Here is a 20,875-nt window from a genome sequence, read left to right as displayed (position 1 = left end):
GCAATACACTGGATATGAACACATGTTAGCTTTATGCTTGCTATTAAAAGGTTTGTGGTATATAAAAAAAAAAGATCAACATTAATCATTTTATATTCAAAATCTGTACAAAGATAGACAATTGAGGTAAAATGGTTTCGCAAGTGTGCACAACCATTTCTAATATTTTCTATATTTTTGGGGTATATTGGCTCTATTTCTTCATGACACAAAAACTGGCATTTGAAGAGGAATGTGCAGCATTGTTTTTAATGATTTAAAAATTTAAAGACATGACAAAACATGATGAATGTGAATTTTAATTCTGAATCAAGTCAAGATTTGAACATCTTGGAAGCAACTGACAACAGAATCACTGTTCTATGAATCACTGTTCTATTCCCGTGTGCCCAAATAAAATAATAATTAGCCAGTATTCCAGTTCTTTTGAGCAGCTTTGTTTAAAAGACAGAAGACAGGCATTTGAGCATTGTGCAAATCAATCACAATCACATTGTAGCAATCTTAACAAGCATCATTTTCTCATCACTGTAAACAATTTCAAGTCGGAGTTGTTCATTCCAACTTAACCTCGCACGACATGGCACCAGAAAAAGGGGCACAATCAGTGACCCAATTTCCATCATTATAGACGTTTTACTGTTAAACACTTTTAAAACAAAGAGGTGTTAATCATTAACTGATGAGTTGTCTGGTTAGTGTTGTGAACTCAAAACTTAAAAGACGTGAAAGTAGCAACCTATTTGACTTCCAAATGTCATTACGTTGGTCCGTGAGTCACGTGACGACAGCGAGGTATTCATTCTCTTCTTCTTCTGTCCCAAAGCTTTAACCCAATAGCGCATCTCAACAGGTAAATATTATAGACAAGTGTAATTTTAACAATCATGGCAAATTTACAAGACTTCATTTAAAAACAAAAACTACACAGCTCGTTTCTTCATCAAGAAGACGAAAATCAAATACATAATTAGTAAAGTATCTGTGCAGAAACAAAACCCCTCAGCATGGTTAAAAAAAAAAAAAAAGACTGGCACAGAACATGTGAGGAAAGGAGCTTGGTGTCATGGCGCTAAAAACCACTCGTAGTGCACAATGATGATAAGGAATCAAAATGGTGGCAAGGTTGTACTATGACAAAGGAAGCCAGGCACAATTACAAAAGAATCCCAGTGCACTTAAACAAGCGAAAGGGGTCTTTGGATGAGAGTATCAGGAAGAAACATCTTTGGGTCTGATGATGCTAGTTCCGGAAGATCCGCTTGGAAGTCCAGGTCAGTTTCCGGAGTACAGATTCATGGTGCTGGAGCTCAGGCCTCGGCTCACCCACAGATGATTGTTTCCCCGAGGCTGAGACTGAGATGTGATTGTTAAGGACATAATAGAAAATTGAGTTTGTTCACAAATCTCCAGCAATAATAATAATATTTTTTTATAATAGTCACATAATGCCCCACCTGTAACGCCTCATCACTTGTCTTGTTCAGGTAGTTCAATGAAGCTGCTCGCTTCATGCTGGCAAGCAGAATGGAAGCAGTTAATGGCATTCAAAGAGATTTTTTTTTGTTTTGCAGTTCTTACTTGGTGCTACGAGGTTCAGGCGGTCCATTGCCCTGCAGTTTCTTAACTAGTAGCTCACTGCTACGACGCAGGACGTCTCGGAGTTTGCCCAGAGAGCCGCTGCGTTGGAGGGTTCCGCTGCCGTCCTGCACACATGCACTCATCAAGCCACCTGATCGTAACCCTAAACATAACCTTGAATCACACTTATTATTATTTTATCATTCATTTCTGGCTACATAAACATAAACCATTTATCGGGGAATTGAGATATAAATATTTGGTTGAAGTATGCTTCATCACCAACAGAGGGAGCTGCATGTACATTGTCAACATTGAAGGTAGCACTATTTGTACCAATTTTTCTAACATGTATTTTATATTTATACGGACAAGTGGTTCAAATACAGAATTCATATACCACAAGAAATAAATCTGCTGATAGTACAAAAAAAATATCAAAGGGCCATTTTGAAAATAAGAAGTACAACTACAAAGGGAAACCATGTAGATGTAATAGAAGTACTTTTTAATGCAGAAAAGTAAATTCCCAAATGAAAACACACTATTTCAGAGCCACATACGGGCAGTTTACGTTCTTTAATTTTGAATCCATGGCACATTTATATTATCATATTTGTTGAGTTAATATTGTTGCTGCCTAATTGGTAAATTGTTTTATTGTAAAGTTAAATACAATTAGTAAACTAAAAAATCACATCTACATAGCAGTTTGTTAGATAGCTGGTTAATTATTATTAAATTATGAATAAGAACTTTATAGTGTGAATGAGAATGAGTGACTCTACTAATATGGCGTGATAAGGAAAAAAGAATTCTGAACATGTGAAATTGTTGTGAAATCATTCAATAATGTTAATGTGCTATTAGATTAAAAAAAAAAAAAAGAGATATTATAGCTAGCTTTGGTGGCCCCAAAATAGTTTTAATATAAATATTCCACTGGAAAAGAGAAAGTTCACAAATGAAAAAACTTTATTTGAGATACCAACAAGTGTTGATGCAACCATCTTCACAATGCAAATTGGTAAATATGACGACGCAGTTCTACTACTAGTGCTACTAGACCTAATGTAATATTTTTCTACATTGGAGAAATGAAGTCACACTTTAGCTATATGTCAAGAGTAGACAGTTCAATAAATAGGCATTCCACTAACACAACATTATTGATATTATAATTATGTGTCGCACATGATCAATTCGAAAGCTGAGGGTAGAACTACTAGAGGTATAGATGCACTCATGGAAAAAGGAATGAAGAATCATGGCAAGTTGAAGACTGAAGCCAGAGAGTGAATGCAGCACGAGCACAGCAGCAGACGACGACGACGCTTTCAAGGTGGTAAAAGTCATTGTAACATTCCCTTTGTGAAACAATCGAACTAGCTGTTGTGGATGTTGAGGTGGAGGAAAAAAACCAAACGTTTCCACCGAGGTGACGATGCTTAAGTGTGTGACCGCTGTGACTGTACACACAAATACACTCACTAAACGTTACTGCGATTCACGGCTTCTGTTTGAATTACACGAAGAAAAGGCAATAATGCATATTTGAGACTGCGACATTCGAATCTCATCTCTAATTGGTCTTTCCTGACGCAATGTACAAAATCATGCCGTTTGTTTTTTCTCATTTGTAAGCGCGACCTTTTGTGTAACGTGCCCGTGTAACACACCGAAAAGGAGAGCAAAGAGCAAGGACACTGAAAACAGGAATCGCAACGGCAGAATGAATTACCATGGCAACAGCTTGATGTCAGAATCGGATACCGACAATTCTGCGATTTATTTAAATACGACTGCCTTAATATTCAACCACGAAAAGTGTGCACAAAAAATGTAAACAAATCATACAAAATAAAATAAAGCTCTTTTGTTTTGAAATCTATGTAACAGAACAATAGACTCCCTTTTTTTCATTTTGATATGAACGTGAAATGACAGTACCACGACAGTTTCGCCATTTGACCTCAAAATTAGTTTACGTTAAACACAAAAAAACCCTGCATATTAAAAAAAAAAAAAAAAAAGAGAGATAATGTGGCTAAATAAAGCGCTTGGCAACTTTGAAATAAAAATGAGTATAGTGTGATAATGATTTTCGAATTGAGGGACAAGAATTCAGTCTATTCAGAATACAGTGTGCAACATACGTACAAGCAAATTGAGGGAAAGAAAAGCGAGACTGAGGTTACGCACACAGGTGCGTGCACAAATAAACACACACACAACCACACTGAGGGAAAATCTTCAACATAAGGTTAGCGGAAGGAAAGGATAGTGCCAGAGAGCGAGACAAAAAACCAGGAGGGGCCAAGATGAGAAGACCAAACGTCCCGGTAGCTCTCGGTCGGACCGCGGACTGATGAGGGAGGGGAAGAGGGGCTCTCTCTGCTGGGGAGAAGGGGACGAGGGCAACGGAGAGAGGCGACAACACATATCCTTTAGCTATTGGTTGAGGGAGGGAGGGAGGGAGGGAGAGAGGGATGGAGGGATAATCTTGATGGCTTAGGCCTGATAAGAGAGAAAAGAGAAAGAGACAAAAAGGGCACAGGTTGTAAGATGACCAGCTTTGGGTTGGTCCTCCTTCCTGACATCTCTCCTACCTAAACCGAAATTTGTTGACCCCAGTTTATTGATCTAAAAAGTAAAAAAATATTTTCAGGACTTTACGGTAGAACGTCTCACGTTGAATGTTTTGGAGTTTGGTAGGAGGGGTAGCAAATGGAATATCCACTGGCGGAGCTTGAGGGGGAGTTTTGTTTTGTAGACGCCGCCCCTCAAAAGGGGGGAAAAAAAATAAAAATAAATAAAAGCTCCACCAGTGGAAATTTCTACCATTTTCATATTTTAAACCCACACAAAATGATGACTCCAAACTATGACAAGCAGAATCATTGATTGCAGCAAGTTGGTGTTTGCAGTTGCTGTGACTCAGCTGTTTTTGGTTTTCTTTTTGGGCAGCACAGTCTGAACTTGGCACAGTGAGTGTTCGCTGCAGGGATGGGACCATTAGCAAGCATCAGCACTCAAATGGATACACTTATATATATATATATATATATATATATATATATATATATATAAAAAAAAAAAAAAAAAAAAATAATAATAATAATAATAATAATAATAATAATAATAATAATCGAGTGCGCATTGATTGACCAGATGAGATTTTGAGACGTTTTGTAGCGGGCCGATGCAACATCCTCCACTTTCCCTGTCACTACAACAGTTCACACAAAAGCACTTAGTTGTAACTACAGATCAACCCAGCTGACCTTGAACAGAGATGTTAAGGGAGAGTACAATCCACTGAATGTAGAAAAGAATTTTGATTGACACGCTGATTGGTTGTCATGGCAATAGTAACCAACAGGGTTAGTGATGACAGGGAGGGGGAAAAAAAAGCCAAGGATGGGAAAAAAAGACAGCATGCAAACAGACAAGCATTTAGCTGGAAGCAAAAAGCAGGAGTCAATTTGCGCATATTATGAAGACACACACACACACACAGATTCATAATCAACACATCCACAGTTTTGTTGGCATCATCTAGACCTCAGCAGAGACTAACGTGAAATGATGTATGACAAAAATAGATAAACGTATTATGCCTCGACAAAGATTTCCCCAATTTTGCTCATCGGTTGTACGAGCCTGATGCCGTACACCTCGATTTGAAAATTAAAAGATGGCTGGACACAGTCGTCAGTCCTGCAGTCAAACTAATTGTGTCAAATGAGTGTTCAGAAACAAAATAAAAGCAAAAAAAATAAAAAATAATGGGTCTTGTATGTCATTTGTATGACATTTTAGGAACCCATCTGTATGTCATTCCGTTTTATTGCATTCAAACCTATGTAGACACGCACTCACACAAGTGTTACCACACAAGCCCCACCCTTTTTCTTTATGTACAGTAAAGTGAGAAACAAGACATCAGGTTAATACGGCACCTCTGTGAGAGCACACAATGCATTAGTGCGCATGTTTGATGGGTTAAAGTCCATTGACTGGACTAGAAATGGCTGCATGCATGTTTAAAGCACGAGACCGCAGTGTGTGAGAAGCACAGGCTCAGTCAAGACGCATCTATTGGCACAGTCATGTGAAATTCACCACAGGGTTTTTGCTAACTAGGACACGCATCTACAGTAGCGGTGTTTTTCCAAGTGCACAATTCGCTGCACTCAATGTCTTAGCAAAAAAGACTAGCATGAATTTTAAAGCATTAAAACTGGAGCTAACCTGCATATTAGGTGCACAAACTATTAGGCACTGGAAACGGTCAACATTATATTTTGTAGTTCACATTAGGAACATGCTAAGGATAGTTCTAGATTTAATTGTTTCTTTTAATGTGACTCGTATGTGAATTACGAGCGAAATAACTATGTTGCCAAAGTGCTGCAGCATGAGCCTGTGCCATATTTTTACAACTCCTCTTGTGAAAAAGCCATGCCAGCAGAACACGGCAAGCAATGAACAGCAACATAAAAATGTAAACTGAGACACTTGTCAAATAGGACATGTCGCCGTGCCAAGACACTCAATCAGCTTTCTCGTTCAACAAAAAAAAAAGATTTGGATGGAAACCTCTCATTGGAAGGACAAGACAAAAGGGAGCTAGTACAGAAAACATTTACAGAGTACATCGAGTCCAGATCAAAACAAGGTACTTGGGTTGTATATTACTGTCACTAATTGGTGACAATTGCAGAATGTTTAACAAATCACATTGTAAAACAACTTCTGAAACCAATCAAGATGTCCTGTTCCTCCAATGAGGGCCACCGACTTGTAAGACTCAATTCAAGTGGATATTGTACTCACCCCGTTCCACTCCACGCCCATACTCACTTCCTCGCCAGCTTCGGAGCCGCTCTCGTACTTGACACTGCTCAGGCTCTCCCGGCTCCTTCGCCTGTCGCCATCTGCGTCCTTCAGGATCTCCACCATGCGTGTCTGATGGATGGGGTCAATACCCTAATGGGAAGAACACACAGAGGAAAAGAAACCATAATCACAAAGTTAAACATTAGCAAGAGGATAAAGGATGAAAATGTGTAGTTGTATGGGAATATTTATAGGGGAAGACAAGTCAAATATTTTCTTTACAAAAATATCTTCTATGCAACCTGAGTTATTTTCAGTCAACATCGAGTGGCAAAATGGCCACCCTATATGAGATGGCTTTGTTTTATCCATATTCCAAAATCGTATTTAATAATCAATGTTTATTGTTACTTGACTTCCCTTTGAAGTTATTTCAGAAATATTTTCTATGGCTGTGAAATGGGAGTGATGTTTCAGGGTGAAAGGTGAAGGCTCTAGAGCGGCCATCACTTACTGTGTTGCTCTGGATCCAAAGCAATGTTGAAAGAGAGAAAAAAAATAAATAAATAGAATGAGATTGATTCTCCTAATACATTTCAGAATTGGGGAAATAAACAGGAAATGCTAGGCTGTTTCACGCGGATACATGTTACATATTCATTTCTGAAATGTGGCCAACCTGCTTGCGGGATCTAACGGCGCACTCCTCCAAGGTATCGGCAGCTTCGAGCTTGCCCTGACGGCGGTACAGAGCCCCCAGGTTCCTCAGCGTCGTGTTCACGGTGGGGCTGCAGACAAGAAACGAGCACAAAGGATGAATAATGCACTTCATGACATGTCATGTGATCAAAGCATTTACGGCTGGCTGTGTTGCCCTTACTGTAAATGTCCCAATTGCTTCCAGGATGATGGAGAGCTGATAACTGCTCTAGTTTGTGTGGTAGATTAAATCACACAAGTGCAATGGAGCGCTGCATTCCAGAAAACTGGGGCATGAGAGATATTCACTCTCACTAGGAATAGTGCAATAGAGCACTATTTGACGTTCTTGCTCGGGACAAATCCACATAGCATGACCTTCTCTAAATCAGATCTTAAATACTCACAGCATCTTGAATGGAAAACCTGAATTAGTAAATAATCACGTAAACTATATTCAATGTACAAACCTTGATATCAGCATTTATCTGAAGATATGTCACCACACTTAAAAAAAATTGTTTTGTTGTTGACTAGAATGCTGAGGGAGGGCCCGAACAGTTTCAAAACAGGATACATTTCCAGTCTTCAAGTTGCAGCAGTTCAAATTTCTTTTCTGATTTCCCCTCATAATTACTTCTCTAGTAACTTCTTTTTACGCTGTATAATTCAAAGTGTCTATACGACAGCAAGAGGGCCCCACCTGTTGACTTTGCAGGCCTTGTACCAGCCTCCATACTCTCCATAGGGCGTGTTGTCCCTGTGCTTGCCCTGGAAGTAAAAGGAAAAAGGCAACTGTGAAAAAGAGGGAGTGGTATAAACCAGACAAACAGGATTTTGTTTTTGTTGACTTATAATAATGACTTGCCCAAAGGGGTTTTGACTCAGTTAAAGGTTTTGCATTATGAAAGTGGAATCCGAACTAAACTGACCTGTTTATTGCTTGAATGTTTTTTGAATGTGTCATTGTTCCTGTGTACTACTTCTAAATGTCACAACTAGGATCGCATGGAAAACCTCACCTTGCTCATCTCCTCTCTTTCCTCGGCGTGCATCCAGATAGGTTTGTTTTCAGCTGCAGACACACACACGGGAGAGGTTCGACCAATTGTGCAACACCAGTGGAATTCACTTTGCTGAGTCCGTGATCAAGTATTCATGATGTTTTGAACTGGCTGAGCATAGCATATTGCCCTTCAAGAATAGAGGTTGAATCTGTTTCTGTGTTTATATTGTGTGCAATAGTCAATTAAATTTAGATTTAAAAAGATCTCATCTAAAATGTGGCTGTAGATACGGTACAGTTTGTATTTAATGTGATTGACTACATGGAGAAAAAACTGTGGCTGATTTTGTAGGTGCGGGACTTTTCTTCTGAGAAATCTTGTTGAAGGTTATATTTGAATGATAAAACTGTCAGAGAAATTTCACGAGGAAAGCTGACAAAAGCCATTTTCCTTTCTTATTCAAAGCGCATTTAATCTCAGGAGGGATGAAATCACCTTTCTCAGTCATAACTAAAAGAGAATGCAACTGCCAGAGTTGAAACCAACACTTTTTATTTCTCCAAAAAGCCCTTTGTTTTGAGTCTCTGAGTCCTTTAAATGGTGAAGGCAGGCAGCCTGCTTAGAACACCGTCCACTTTTTAACCATCTGTCCAGCACTCCTCACTAGTGTGAGATAAATAGTAAGTAAAAGATGAAACAATAGTGGAGGACAAAAAAATAAATAAAAAACTGAAGGGCAATTAAAAGTAAACCTATTCTACTTTTTTATTTTTTGTAATGTTAGTATTCTTTGTTATGAACTATCTTCAACAAGTCCTTACCGTCAACAGATCCAAACTCCTTCTCATGGGCTCGAGTCAGAATCTCTTTGTAGAGAATCTCAGCTTCCTTGTATTTTCCCTGTTTGAGAAAGCAGGATGCCTAGAGAACAGAGAGGGGGCGGGCGGGGGAGATACTTCAATTATAAACCCAGAAGACTTCAAGATAGAAGGCAACGACCTGTGCAGTTACTCATATTCAGTCATTTAAATCATGTTTTTTTCCATCTCCAGGCTTCAGGGAGCTACAAGCAAGTCAGCTGACGAGATGCTGCTGGCTTGCGTGCAATAACGAGTTATTATATAGACCCTCACAAGATGCTAATATTATTAAGGCCTCTCATGAAAAACACACAAGTCTTTGAAATTTGCCTGAAACTCCTAACTTCCATAAACGGTAACCTCATACATCTCAAGATGTACACGTCAAAAAAAACCACAAGCCCCATGTCTCTATTTGCACAAGAAATGCCTTTGTGGCGCATCTACTCACCAGATTATTCTTGGTTTTGGCCACGTTGGGATCATCCGGGCCCAGCCTACACTCGTAGATCTCCAGGGCACGGCAGTAGTAGTATTCCACCTCCTCGTACTTGCCTTGATTCTGACACAGCAGAGCCAAGTTGTTCAACTGTTTGGCCACATCTGGATGGTCCTTCCCCAACACCTGATGGAAGCAATACACATTTTTTCCACATATTGATGAGTCTGTCTCATTACTTCTCTTTGCATCTATCCTTCTGTTGCTGACCCCAGGGACCCTGAGACGCTTTGATCAGCAATCAGTGAGTGTGACTAAAGCTTTCCCCATAATTCCTTTCCCACAATGACAGTATTCTCTCTTTTATAGGTGCTGGTGTTAAAATGGAAATCTTAGTTCTTACAATGAGCTAATTGTTCACTGTTCTAGCGCTGAGGTCAGGTGCTGTGGAAGCCAGGGGTGTAACTTACCTTCTCTCTGATCTCCAGAGCCCTCTTGCACAGAGGCTCGGCCTCCTTGTACTTCCCCCTCTTTCCATACAGGACGGCCAGGTTGTTCAATGTTGCAGCAACCTGCACAGCACGTAGAGAGAGACGATAGCAAATCAAATACGCCATCTTTTTTCCCATTATAATTTTTTTGAGCTAATCGCAAAAAAAGGCTTTTCTAAAGTCCGACGTTTTGTAACATCTGATTTCGCTTGATTTATGCTCCAACTTTGTATATCTGACATCAAGATAGATAACTGAACATATCTGAAACCCTTTTTTGAGTAGAGGGGCAAAAGAATCTATACATCTTGAGGCAGTGGGAGTAAATAAAAGAGAAGGTACAGCAATTACATTCTTGTCGAGTCTCTGAGCAATAATACCAATAGAACATTAACATGTCTACATTGATGTTGCCATGACAATGGGAGTCTTACAGCAGGATGGTCTTTCCCCAGGGTTTTCTCCCGGATAGACAGAGCATCGTTGAGAAGATGTGCAGCCTCTTTGTATTTATTTTGATCCCTGGGAGACAAAGACAGTGGATAGCAAGAAGTCACACAATTCAAACAAAGTACAGGAAATATGGGCGACAGCTCAAATTGTCAAACGGAGTCATTTCTAACCTATAAACTAAAGCCAAGATGTTGAGCATAGTAGCCACATCGGGGTGGTCGTGTCCAGAGGTTTTCTCCAGGTCCTCCAACGCTTGCTTGCAGAGGGGCACAGCGACCTCGTACCTGCCCTGAGAAGCGTATTGGATCACCAGATTGTGTAGTGTTCTTAAACGAGCCGGGATCTCATAGCCGCCTTGCTGGGCTGCAGCCACCGCTGCGCTGTTGTGTTGATGTTGCACTGCGTAGGCAAAAAAAAATGCAATGTAAGCATGAGGTCGGGGAGGGGAGAAAAAAAACCAACAACTATCTAATTGGAACAAATATCCAAGTTGGAGAGAGTACACTATATTGTCCTTGCTAAATGATGTAGGTCTTACTTCCTTGGCCGTGCTCCTCTTCCTCATTGGGGAAGAGATCATCCAGCGAGTCCTTTGGTGTTTCTCTGTCTTTTTCCTCCTGCTGAGATTAAGAAGAAATCAAAATATGAAATGACATCTCAAAAATGCCAATTCTAGTGATATAATAACATTGGGTGAACTTTTACACCCCTAGCGATGACACGTTTATATGGTTTCGCCATTGTAACCAATCCCTGAGGCTAACCATAATTACAAGGTGGCCCTCTTTGAAAATGAGTTGGACCCAGTCATGGGTCAATGGAGAACTTCTTAAACCATACATCTGGAATAATTATCAAGTGAGGGCTTGATTTGGAATCAAAATAGCTGTAAAGTTACTGTGAGACTTGACTTACGGTGGGGGAGACGTCCTCATCATATTTCTTGAGCTGGTTCATGAACTCCAGATGTTTCTTTTCTTCCTCGAGCTGAGCTACGCTCTGCTCGCTCTTTTGCAGCTTCTGTTGGGTGTTGGCCAGCTCATCCCGCAGCCACTGGTTCTCCTGGCAAAGCCTCCTCACCTGTGCACGCAGCTTCTGCTTCTCTGACTCCACCGCATTCAGGTGGTTGGACAGAGCCATCATTACCTAGGATGGCAAGAACATTAAGAAGGTTGGCTTTGAACTGAAATAGCCAAAAGGTGCAACAAGAAGAAAAGAGTGTGAATCATTCGAAGGTTCAACACACATGCAATCACCAATATTGCCAGTTATTGATCCAGTGTTACCTGTGCTTCACCAAGTCCCAGCTCAATCATCTCCACTGACTTGCGCAGCAGGTTGGACTTCTCATGCACCAGGTTGGCCTCTTCGTCCTTTTTCAGGCACTTGATAGTCTCCACGAGACTGTGGAGAATGGAGTTGTGCTCATTCTTGAGGGCTTCCAAACCCTGAATCACCAGTTTGGTGTTGGATATGATCTCCTCTTGAGAGAGCTTTTCGAGCTTCTCTTCCCGGGCATACACCATTGTGGACATCTTTACAGTTGCTCAGGGAAACCTGGAGACGATAAACAAAGTGGAAGATGGTATTACACAACTGATGACAATGCAAAATGAGCCAGGAGAATCTAAGACCTTGCAATTTTAGGGTGTATATTATCGATGTCCTTTTGTGCTAAGCCAAGTCTTGGTCTGGCTGAGAAAATGTCGCCGTTTGACGTTGTTCTAAACAACAGTTTGATGAGCCAAGCTGTTTTCTCAGTCCAGTGACTCATTGAGCCACTTCAGTTGTCCGTCATATACAAAAAGGGGCCCTGCCCTTCCAGCTTGAAATCCAGGCAGCTGTGAGTAAGCTCACACGCTGGAGCATCAGTGAGGATGAAAATGAGAGATAAAAAGGCAGCCAACATCTGGGAAAATTATGCCGGTTGGCCACTCCAGGTTTTGATCACTCTTCATTTTGCCATTTTAAATTAAAGACTAGCCATATAACCCCCCGCCCCCCTCCTCCATAAAATATGACAAAAAAGATAATAACCGAACATCTCAAAATGCCTTGAAATACAGTATTACTCGGGCTACGGCAAATCTGGTACAACCACTCAAAAAGGGTGTTACTACTACTATCTACTAATTATGACTTTACCATGATGTTTGGCATCTCACATCCAGTCATCACAGCTCAACTCTGTTATTAGACATTCGCACCAAAGTTAAACTTTTTTTTTTTCTTTACTTTCATGTTCATGGACCAGCTTACTCTAATCTTCTGAAGAATTCATGACGCTTTCTGTGCAACTGGAAAAGTCTCCTTTTTTCTTCACTCACTATATTTTGTTTAAGTCAGACCTGGGTGAAGTATGACCTGGCAGCCACATATTGTCCACCCAGTCCCAGTGAGATACCATGGTGAGCATCGAAATAACCAGAGCTTGTCAAACGTTTGCTATGCATTTAAATTCATTGGAGTACATTTCCTTCGTGTTTGAGTGGTTGAAAAGTCCGTAAATGTAAAGCCCTCAGATACTCGATAAACATCTGCGCACAGAGGTGAAAAACACTTTGGTGCCAGTCGGAGACAACAGCTCTGCTTTGATACAATAAAACAGTCAGCGCGCCCCAGAAACATCAAGTTAATTTTTTTCGAAGTCTTTATAGAGGTACTAAAGTGTCATAGCTTTTGTTTAATCTTTAACATGTTGTCATTTAACAAAAAGTATGCACAAAGAAAAGGCTACGCTCTGAATTTGCCTATGAAGTCGCTTCTTCTTAAGAGTGAAATGTACAATGATAATAATAAATGACATCTTTCGGGAGCTCATACATATTTTCCAATCTCTGCTCCCTGCCAAGTATCAAGATTCAAGCAGCCTCCCATTTTATAGTATAATAACATGCAACACATCACCATACTGCACATCAACAGATGTTTGCGCTCCTTGCTCCGGCAGATGGCTTTGCAATTAAATCCTAATCTCAAACCAAAATGGGTAAACAGTATGAATGTTATATGTTATTATGAGCACTGATAGAAAAGAACAGAACTATGGAAATAACAATGGTTGGTTCTCAGAGTATCTTGAGTTCAAAACAAGCCTCCAAATTTACTACGTTTGGAAGGGAAGCCATCGGTGAGCAATTGAACATTATTCCAGCTACGACACTAACCTGTTTACGTTGCAAATCTGAGCCTTACGAAACTGGCATGGAGAATAAAATAATAAAAACTTGTCTTCCAGTAACACAGCGGCACACACAAAATAGACAGCGCTCAGCCGCAGAGACCCTTCGAGAAACGACAAAGGACGTTGTGCCTTCATGCAAATGTAGGACATTGTGGGCGGGGGAGAGAGAAAGGGAGAGAGCAGGTACACTACAGGGAGAAAGGGGATGCTTGCGTCTGTAGGATGACGCTGACCTTCCTGCTGTTTCACCGCCAACAATTGGCATCAGCTAAGGTAGCCCCGCCCAACGCTGCAAAGGAGCAGGTTGGATGGGGGCAGGGAGCTATGGAGATGTGCACCTCTGCAGCCAGACACAAGGGAATAACAGTAACAGCGAGCCACAACGGCAAAATTTAAAGACACAAAAAGATGCACGCATGCCTTCCAGAATTAGTCCTTTACACTAGATGGAGTAGTTCAGATCTTCGGTAAAGGATAATAAAAATTTTTTTTTAAAAAAGAGTAAAAATTGAATTAGGAGAAAGGTCTTCTACATTTACTATTCAACTTAAAGACATTTTTAGATTCAAGACAAGACAACTTGGATGCTGCACCAAAATGGAAACTGCATTAAATACAGCATCGCTACAGTAATGACATGACTATATGATATCTGTTCAACAGCACGGTTTTGACCACATACTAGAAATACTACCTTAGTAGCAACTTTTTTGCCTTCGGAAAAACGTCAATAGGGAGTGAAGCCACATAAAAGCAAGTAAAAAGTAAGGTTGCTGTTTTTTTGTTTTTTTGAAATCACAAGACCCCTTGACAGTCTGTTCACGAAAGCAACACCAAAAACAGCTCAATAGGCAAGTCCTGATTCAAGTTACATTTTGAAATGTGGGTCAGAAATGTGTTTTTACATACAAGCTGACTCACTCATGTTTGTCAATGACCAAAGGTCACAACATAACCACAATCATAACCTCCAGCCATATCCAGTACATTGCTCATGAGATACAATAACCCAAGGAAGCTGATGATGGCCCATATGATACTCATAACAAGTATAAAGTACAACCACCCTTAAGATGGCTCACTTGCTGAAAAATCTTCATATTGACAAGCCTTTCAAGAGGGTTGGAATGGAAACCAAACTCAAAATGAAGCAGGTGCATCAGTAAACAACATGTCTGTGTCAGCATCACATGTCCAGATCAAATTACGTCGTTTTACATCACCGGATACCATCATTCAGCCATTTCCGGCAAGCATCCACATTGCAGAGGCAGTCATCAACGAGGGTGTGGCAGGTTGGCCATAAGAAAAAAAAACGAGGGAGGGATCTGCCACATGCAACCACTGTACCAAGTTTTTTACTTACCTGATAACTGTGATATAAAGTTTACTCATGTATTTCTTTAAATCATTTCTATTTGGGTTTGTAAACAAAAGGTCACATTGACAGCAATGTTGCTGTTTACCTTGATAGCAAGAGCTGGTACATTTCTCCAACTCAAATATAAAAATATCTCGTGATGTCATTTGGACGTCTTATATGACCATGAATCATATTTTGAAGCAAAGGATTTCCTAAACTATAACTAAAGAACGTTGCAGCACATTCAATGGTTTATTTACTTGACTATTATTACCTGAACTTGTGTTACAGCTATTGCATTCCACTGAACGCTACATTAGGCAGATCATTTGTAACAATTACGTTCATTATGAAGATGCCACGTTGTCCTCCATCATGACGTAGTTGATCATGTTTAAGCACAACGTCCCCGACCACGTATTAGCCCATCCACGGAGATGTTTTCACTAATGTTAAGAGTAAAGCTTTAAATATTGGTTCAGCTCTGTCGTCAGTGGCTTTTTAACTCGGCTAGCCTGTTAGCATCACCACTCCCTGTTTTTTTTTAGGTGCGGACTCAGTGCGTTTACATTTTCTAGGCATTAGCATGAGCGGACATTTGTGAAAATGAAAAGTATATTGATATGAGGTTACACGGATGATCGCACTGATTACAATATGGATAAAACGCAAAGATAGCCTTACCGACAGCCAGAACCTTCGCCTAGCCCAGCCCCTTTAAATGCAAAATGTCTCCAAAACCGCACAGCTTTCCCATCAGCCTTTGCGAGCAAGTGAATCTCCGTGACGTAATGTTTTGTTTTTGCTCTTTGTCTCGCAAAATTTAACGTTTTTAACTATAGGTTTTCATTGTGGTTGTGAAATATGGCTAAATCTTGCTCAATTTAAAACGTGCCTTCGATTAACTAATATTGTATGCGCAATTTATATTAAAAAATATCTTCCTCAATAAACGCTGGGGTGAAAAAGAAGCTAATGCTGCCATCTGGTGGCCACATTTATTCAGCGTTTGGTTTCACTGTTTGACCCTAACGAGGATTATAATCAATTTAGAAAACAAATGGATGGATTACATTATTTAGCATTTGAATGCAAACGTTTCAATTCGTCTCGTGCATTGCGTCACGTTAAGGAATCGCTTCCAATTACACATGTGGAAAGGGTATATGATTATGCTGTGAGGTTACAGTAATAATTTTTTTTTAAAATATCTTTATTTCGAACATCCAAAACAAAAAGAAAATTAAGCAAAACAGATAACACTTTGAAGTGCCATATATAAGTCCATACAACAGACAAACAAAAAATAAACCAACAAACAGAAAGAATAATTATTTTAAATAAATAAATAATAGTAATAATACATAAATAAATAGATCAATAAAGAATGCTCGAAAAGGAGTAGGAGGAAGCATAGCTTAAATGATCAGATAAATGACATCTTTGTCACGGGAGAAAGTCCATCAAGGGATTGTTACTCTATTTAAGTTACGTTATGACAAAAGGGCTCTGCAAGTGATTTTAAAAACGGTTTAAATGCCGAGGTATCAACAACCAACATTAAATAAACATTTACTGCGTTGTCCGGATATACGTCATCATCATGCGTCCCAGTCGCTCGTGCTTACTGTACTCACGAAGGACGACCAGGGAGAAAATTGTAATGAAGTGAACCGGATAGAGGTTTGTTTTTCATTGATTACCAAAATTTGTTTATGTTATTAACATTGTATATGATGAATGCAATATCAGACCGTATAAAATATGTCTCATAACCTCGCCAAGTAGCCCCACACAATAACAGTTTGAATCCTATGCAGCTTTTAAAGGAGTGATGGCGATGACTTGTTTGAGTCGAGCCCTGAGTTCCCTCTTCATCTCCCCGTCTGCCTTGCTATGCTCTCAGGTCAGCATCTTATATCACAAGGAACAAATGACAACATTGCAAGAAGCTATTGTGCAGTTTTCTTGTGTTCACAGGTCAACTTGAGTGCTTTGGCGTGTGTGCCAGTGTTATTACCTGCATCCAGTACAGCTCCATGCCGGGGATTCCTCACCACAGCGTCTCTGGAGCAGAACAGAACACGGTGGAAGCAGATCGAGAAGTACACAGTTCGACCCATAGGGATGAAAAAGACTGGAGGAAGAGATCACACAGGTATTAAAAATTGGCCGTGTGAGCATGAATGGTTGTTTGCCTCTATCTGGCCTCTTCAGAGTTTACAATAATGGTAATCAGCACCTGTTTTGGTGCTCCTCAGGTAAAATCAGAGTTCATGGCATCGGCGGCGGCCACAAACAAAGGTACCGCATGATTGACTTCCAACGTCTGCGATATGAGGACGTTAAAGGACGGGGTCCCTTTGATGAGAAGGTTTTTGAAGTGCGATATGACCCGTGCAGGTGAGCACTCTCCTCTTTTCAACGTGTCAAATGAGTTGATGACTTCCCTCATCCGGTCTGCTGTGGTCTCTAGGTCAGCCGACATCGCCCTCGTGGCTGGAGGCAGCCGCAAAAGATGGATTATTGCGACAGAGAACATGCAGGCGGGAGACATCATTAAAACATCTCCTGTCATTGCACGCATGGCAGGTAGGAAAGGAATTGCAGTCATTAACAGTAGTCATACACTCAGAGAGTTCTGTTGCAAGGAGAAATTGCTTGTTTTACAGTTTCAGCAAATGAGGGCGATGCCTACCCACTTGGAGCACTTCCTGTCGGGACCCTGGTCAATAATCTGGAGGTACAACCTGGGAGAGGATCACAGTATATTCGAGCTGCAGGTAAAATTCTTTGCAATGGAAATAATCTTTATTTTCCTCACAATATTAAAGTAGCAATTCAATATAAAGGAAATGTTTTAAGTGATGTAACATCTTTTAAGCGGACATCCCAAATTGAATGTGATGGCTTAAAGTAGTGACTTTGTCGTACGTCTAATCATCTTGATCAGGCACAAGTGGTGTTCTGCTTCGTAAAGTCAACGGAACAGCCATCGTTCAGCTTCCGTCAAAACGTCAGGTTCAGGTGAGCTCACGTGGTGTAACATGACAACAAATCCTAAAAGTAATCTGCTAAGAAGTCAATGTCAACACACGCAGGTACTGGAGACCTGCATGGTGACGGTGGGTCGAGTGTCCAACGTGGACCACAACAAACGGATCATCGGCAAAGCGGGTCGCAACCGCTGGCTCGGTATCCGCCCGTCAAGCGGTCTGTGGCAGAGGAAGGGAGGCTGGGCCGGACGCAAGATTAAACCGTTGCCGCCAATGAAGAGTTATGTCAACCTCCCATCCATCTCAGCTAACTGAATATGACATGCATGGAATAAAGGAATCCTTGTTTGTACAGAAGATTACAAATTTTATTAAACACAGCTGTTTGTGAGAGCATGGAAAGAAAAAATATATATAAAAATCCCAAACATATTTACAACTATAGTAAAACATGCAGAGTAACCCATATTCCTTTAGTGGTAAATTTAAAAATACTGTCACGTCCTTTAAAATAAGGTTTGTGCAAAGACACTGGGTGGCATCTGAAGCAACAGGACCAATGAGAAGGCGGCAAGGTGTCGTCGTTTCTGTTTTATCACTTAATGCTAGATTGAAGAGAAGTGGCAAAAGAGCAAAGCCTCTCATTGATCCTGACTTGTAAAACACCCCCATGCTACGGTAAAATTTAGGGCAAAGCTGGACTTTAGGTCTAATACATCACAACAAACTTGACACTTTTGCCCTTTGATTATTTGAAATCATTTGATAATTACCCCTCACAAAATTCAGCCCTGCTTCACAGCCAAAGTTCAATGATACATTATTTAAGGGCCAGTTGGTGTCCCAGCCAAGACAAGATGGTGACCCCTCTTAAAACGCAGGAGACGACCAAATCAGACTGCCATAGTCTGCAGGCAGATGGCATGGTGGCAGCTACAAAATAAATGGCCAAAGGGGAAATACCAGTTGAGGACACTCAAAGGAACTTGAAGCAATCAAACACATTTGAGAAAACCAGGAACCAGTCTTATCTCATCTATAGGTAGTGGTTTACATTTGAAAAGAAAAAAACAAAACACCTCAAAACCAAACTGTCCCAATTTGGGTGTCAATGTATATTAAACCACATAAAAAGTGCATTACAAAATAAGGGAAATGTTGGAGAGTGTTGTTTTGAACAGAACAACTTCTTGAGTTGTGGAAACATACTGAATTTGGCATTTTGTCAAGAAATAAAGGTTAGCCATTTGTGCTTTCTACTTAGTTGGAAGCAAGTCACAATAATACATTTTATATATATTTATATACAGTACTTTAAAAAAAAAAAAAAAAGCTTTTCACTCTAGAAAAAAGAAACAACACACAAAAGGCAGTTTGTCCATAGGATTCCTGTTATGAAGATTTCACGTAACAATAGTTAGGGAGTACCATAAAACGTAGGGCACGCCTATTCACACACACGCGCAGGCAGTGATTTGGACATCTGGCAAGACTCCATCGATATTTCATTGTATTATAATTGCATCGCGCCTAGCGGTAATGTCAACGCGGGTTTCTAATCGCACCAACATTTATGTGCATCTACAGCCACAGTGTTGCTGTATAAAACTTGATTTAGGACATACAAATATTTTGACTAATAACACAATTTGATCACTGCCAACAAATCCAGTAATGCTAATACTGATTTCTACCACATTTGCATGTAGGAGTTTCACTTCAAGCAGACCAAAAGCTTTGTGGGACACAGCAACAAAGTTCATTTTGGCACTTCAATGCACATTTGCATTAAACATGACGCCAAAGAGACAGAAAAAAAAAAAACCATCAGTCGGGTAAATAACAATTACAAACATATCAGGGCTTAGAACAATCAATTTTGGCATTTAGCTCATAGGGATTTATTCTTTTTTTATCTCATGATACCCTGTTTTAAAATAATTGTGTCAAGTCTTCAGGACTGGGATCACTTGAACTTCTGAGTGATAAAAATGTGCGTTAAGTCTATAGCTACCTTCCAGAATACCAAAATGAGTTATCTTTGTTGCTTTAAAGTACACGAAAGCCAAGTTTTGTGTTCCCTGTCGGGAGAATTTGGGGAAAAAAAAAAAGAATAAAAGGACAAACTGGAAAAGAGAGGGTTTCTGTCAAGATTCACAGCAATATTCCAATGCCTCACATGGCCTCAAAAATGTCACACACGCCACACTGCACATCACCATCGCACTCCATTTTCGAGAAAGTAACAATACATGTAGGATTTCACAGAAATAATAACATGTTAACAAAAACAACAAAGTGCAAACATAGCTGCCATCGTCAAAATGTGGCAAATTGTCAAAACGAGTCAAAGGACCTCCAAGGCGGCAGCACAGCTTTTACAAAATAGTACTTGTTCTGTTTTTGTAGTGTGTAAAAAAACAAAACAAAGAAAGAAACAAAACAAACAACAGCCAACAACATCAAAAACTCCAGAAGGACAACATGAAGGTGTGTCTGTGTGTATTGAACACATGGATGTGAAGTCAGTAAGATTTCCACAGGAAAACTATCACTGCTGTTGGCTTTCCCTCAAATTCTGTGGAGTCTCTGGATGAGACAAGTGCAGCGCAGAAGAGTCTGGCGGTTCCAAGCGGATGATTGCCGAGGTCACACAGGTTTGGTGTAACCAAAAATTCCCACCGGGAAGTGCTTAACATGAGTTGGCCACTGGGCAGCAAGTTGGAAAAACTTAACGTCGTTCCACTCCACTCCGTCGATGGTGACTATCACAGATGAAAGAGTAATCAATCAATTAAGAAGGATACTGATAATTGGAGAATAATATGAGGGCGTTACTCAATCACCATGGAAATGTAACAGAAAAAAGAAATTCAGATTCTCTTATTTCTGTTGTATTTCATGAAAGTAGACTGATATGTTTCATTCAGCATTTTGTCTTTCAATGATGGTCACCAGTT

The 20,875-nt window shown here is 40.2% G+C and overlaps 3 protein-coding genes across 14 annotated transcripts in view; 1 reads left to right on the top strand and 2 right to left on the bottom strand.

Moving 5' to 3' along the window:
- Positions 1–230: 230 nt before the first annotated feature.
- klc1b (kinesin light chain 1b) lies at positions 231–15,766 on the bottom strand. 11 transcript variants are annotated; one of them, XM_085921387.1, is made up of 16 exons: positions 15,604–15,766; positions 11,659–11,929; positions 11,288–11,518; positions 10,911–10,992; positions 10,543–10,771; positions 10,354–10,441; positions 9,899–10,000; positions 9,441–9,614; positions 8,951–9,050; positions 8,145–8,197; positions 7,826–7,893; positions 7,103–7,211; positions 6,448–6,573; positions 1,582–1,706; positions 1,458–1,515; positions 231–1,356 (listed from the first exon to the last, which is right to left on the bottom strand). In XM_085921387.1, the coding sequence occupies exons 2-16, from the start codon at positions 11,905–11,907 to the stop codon at positions 1,276–1,278; spliced, it is 1,875 nt and encodes a 624-aa protein (XP_085777513.1). In that variant the 5' UTR covers positions 11,908–11,929; positions 15,604–15,766; the 3' UTR covers positions 231–1,275. The 11 variants fall into 11 exon arrangements, with proteins under 11 accessions (XP_085777513.1, XP_085777512.1, XP_085777514.1 ...); XM_085921386.1 differs by having other exon boundaries at positions 6,421–6,573; positions 10,911–10,989; XM_085921388.1 differs by having other exon boundaries at positions 10,911–10,989.
- On the top strand, positions 15,485–18,313 carry mrpl2 (mitochondrial ribosomal protein L2). Its single transcript, XM_085921391.1, has 8 exons — positions 15,485–16,602; positions 16,740–16,825; positions 16,900–17,077; positions 17,181–17,322; positions 17,396–17,511; positions 17,592–17,702; positions 17,873–17,946; positions 18,021–18,313. Exons 2-8 carry the CDS (start codon positions 16,754–16,756, stop codon positions 18,228–18,230), a joined length of 903 nt encoding a protein of 300 aa, XP_085777517.1. The 5' UTR covers positions 15,485–16,602; positions 16,740–16,753; the 3' UTR covers positions 18,231–18,313.
- The window catches only part of LOC147050334 (phosphofurin acidic cluster sorting protein 1), a 32,421-nt gene continuing 29,818 nt past the window's right edge, over positions 18,273–20,875 (bottom strand). For both annotated transcript variants that reach the window (XM_085921377.1, XM_085921378.1), the window contains exon 24: positions 18,273–20,680. In XM_085921377.1, coding sequence (XP_085777503.1) covers positions 20,565–20,680 — 116 coding nt within the window. In that variant the 3' untranslated portion in view covers positions 18,273–20,564. The remainder of the gene's footprint in view (positions 20,681–20,875) is intronic.

This window comes from Syngnathus leptorhynchus, chromosome 10, assembly GCF_054491065.1.
Source record: "Syngnathus leptorhynchus isolate UIUO chromosome 10, UIUO_Slep, whole genome shotgun sequence".
In the NCBI taxonomy this organism is placed as follows: Eukaryota; Metazoa; Chordata; class Actinopteri; order Syngnathiformes; family Syngnathidae; genus Syngnathus; species Syngnathus leptorhynchus.
Note: the sequence above shows the minus strand (reverse complement) of the source record. Positions and strands in the feature narration are given on the sequence as shown.

What these genes read in the sequence shown, in the direction of transcription:
- klc1b (XM_085921380.1), bottom strand. Translation starts at nt 11,907, where the DNA reads ATGTCCACAATGGTGTATGCCCGGGAAGAGAAGCTCGAAAAGCTCTCT. An exon ending in TGGGACTTGGTGAAGCACAG is followed by an intron (nt 11,519 to 11,658) that starts GTAACACTGGAT and finishes TTGCCATCCTAG; the next exon opens with GTAATGATGGCTCTGTCCAA. An exon ending in CAAGTGATGAGGCGTTACAG is followed by an intron (nt 1,357 to 1,457) that starts GTGGGGCATTAT and finishes ATCACATCTCAG; the next exon opens with TCTCAGCCTCGGGGAAACAA.
- mrpl2 (XM_085921391.1), top strand. Translation starts at nt 16,754, where the DNA reads ATGGCGATGACTTGTTTGAGTCGAGCCCTGAGTTCCCTCTTCATCTCC. An exon ending in CTGCCTTGCTATGCTCTCAG is followed by an intron (nt 16,826 to 16,899) that starts GTCAGCATCTTA and finishes TTGTGTTCACAG; the next exon opens with GTCAACTTGAGTGCTTTGGC. An exon ending in TGGAGGAAGAGATCACACAG is followed by an intron (nt 17,078 to 17,180) that starts GTATTAAAAATT and finishes GGTGCTCCTCAG; the next exon opens with GTAAAATCAGAGTTCATGGC.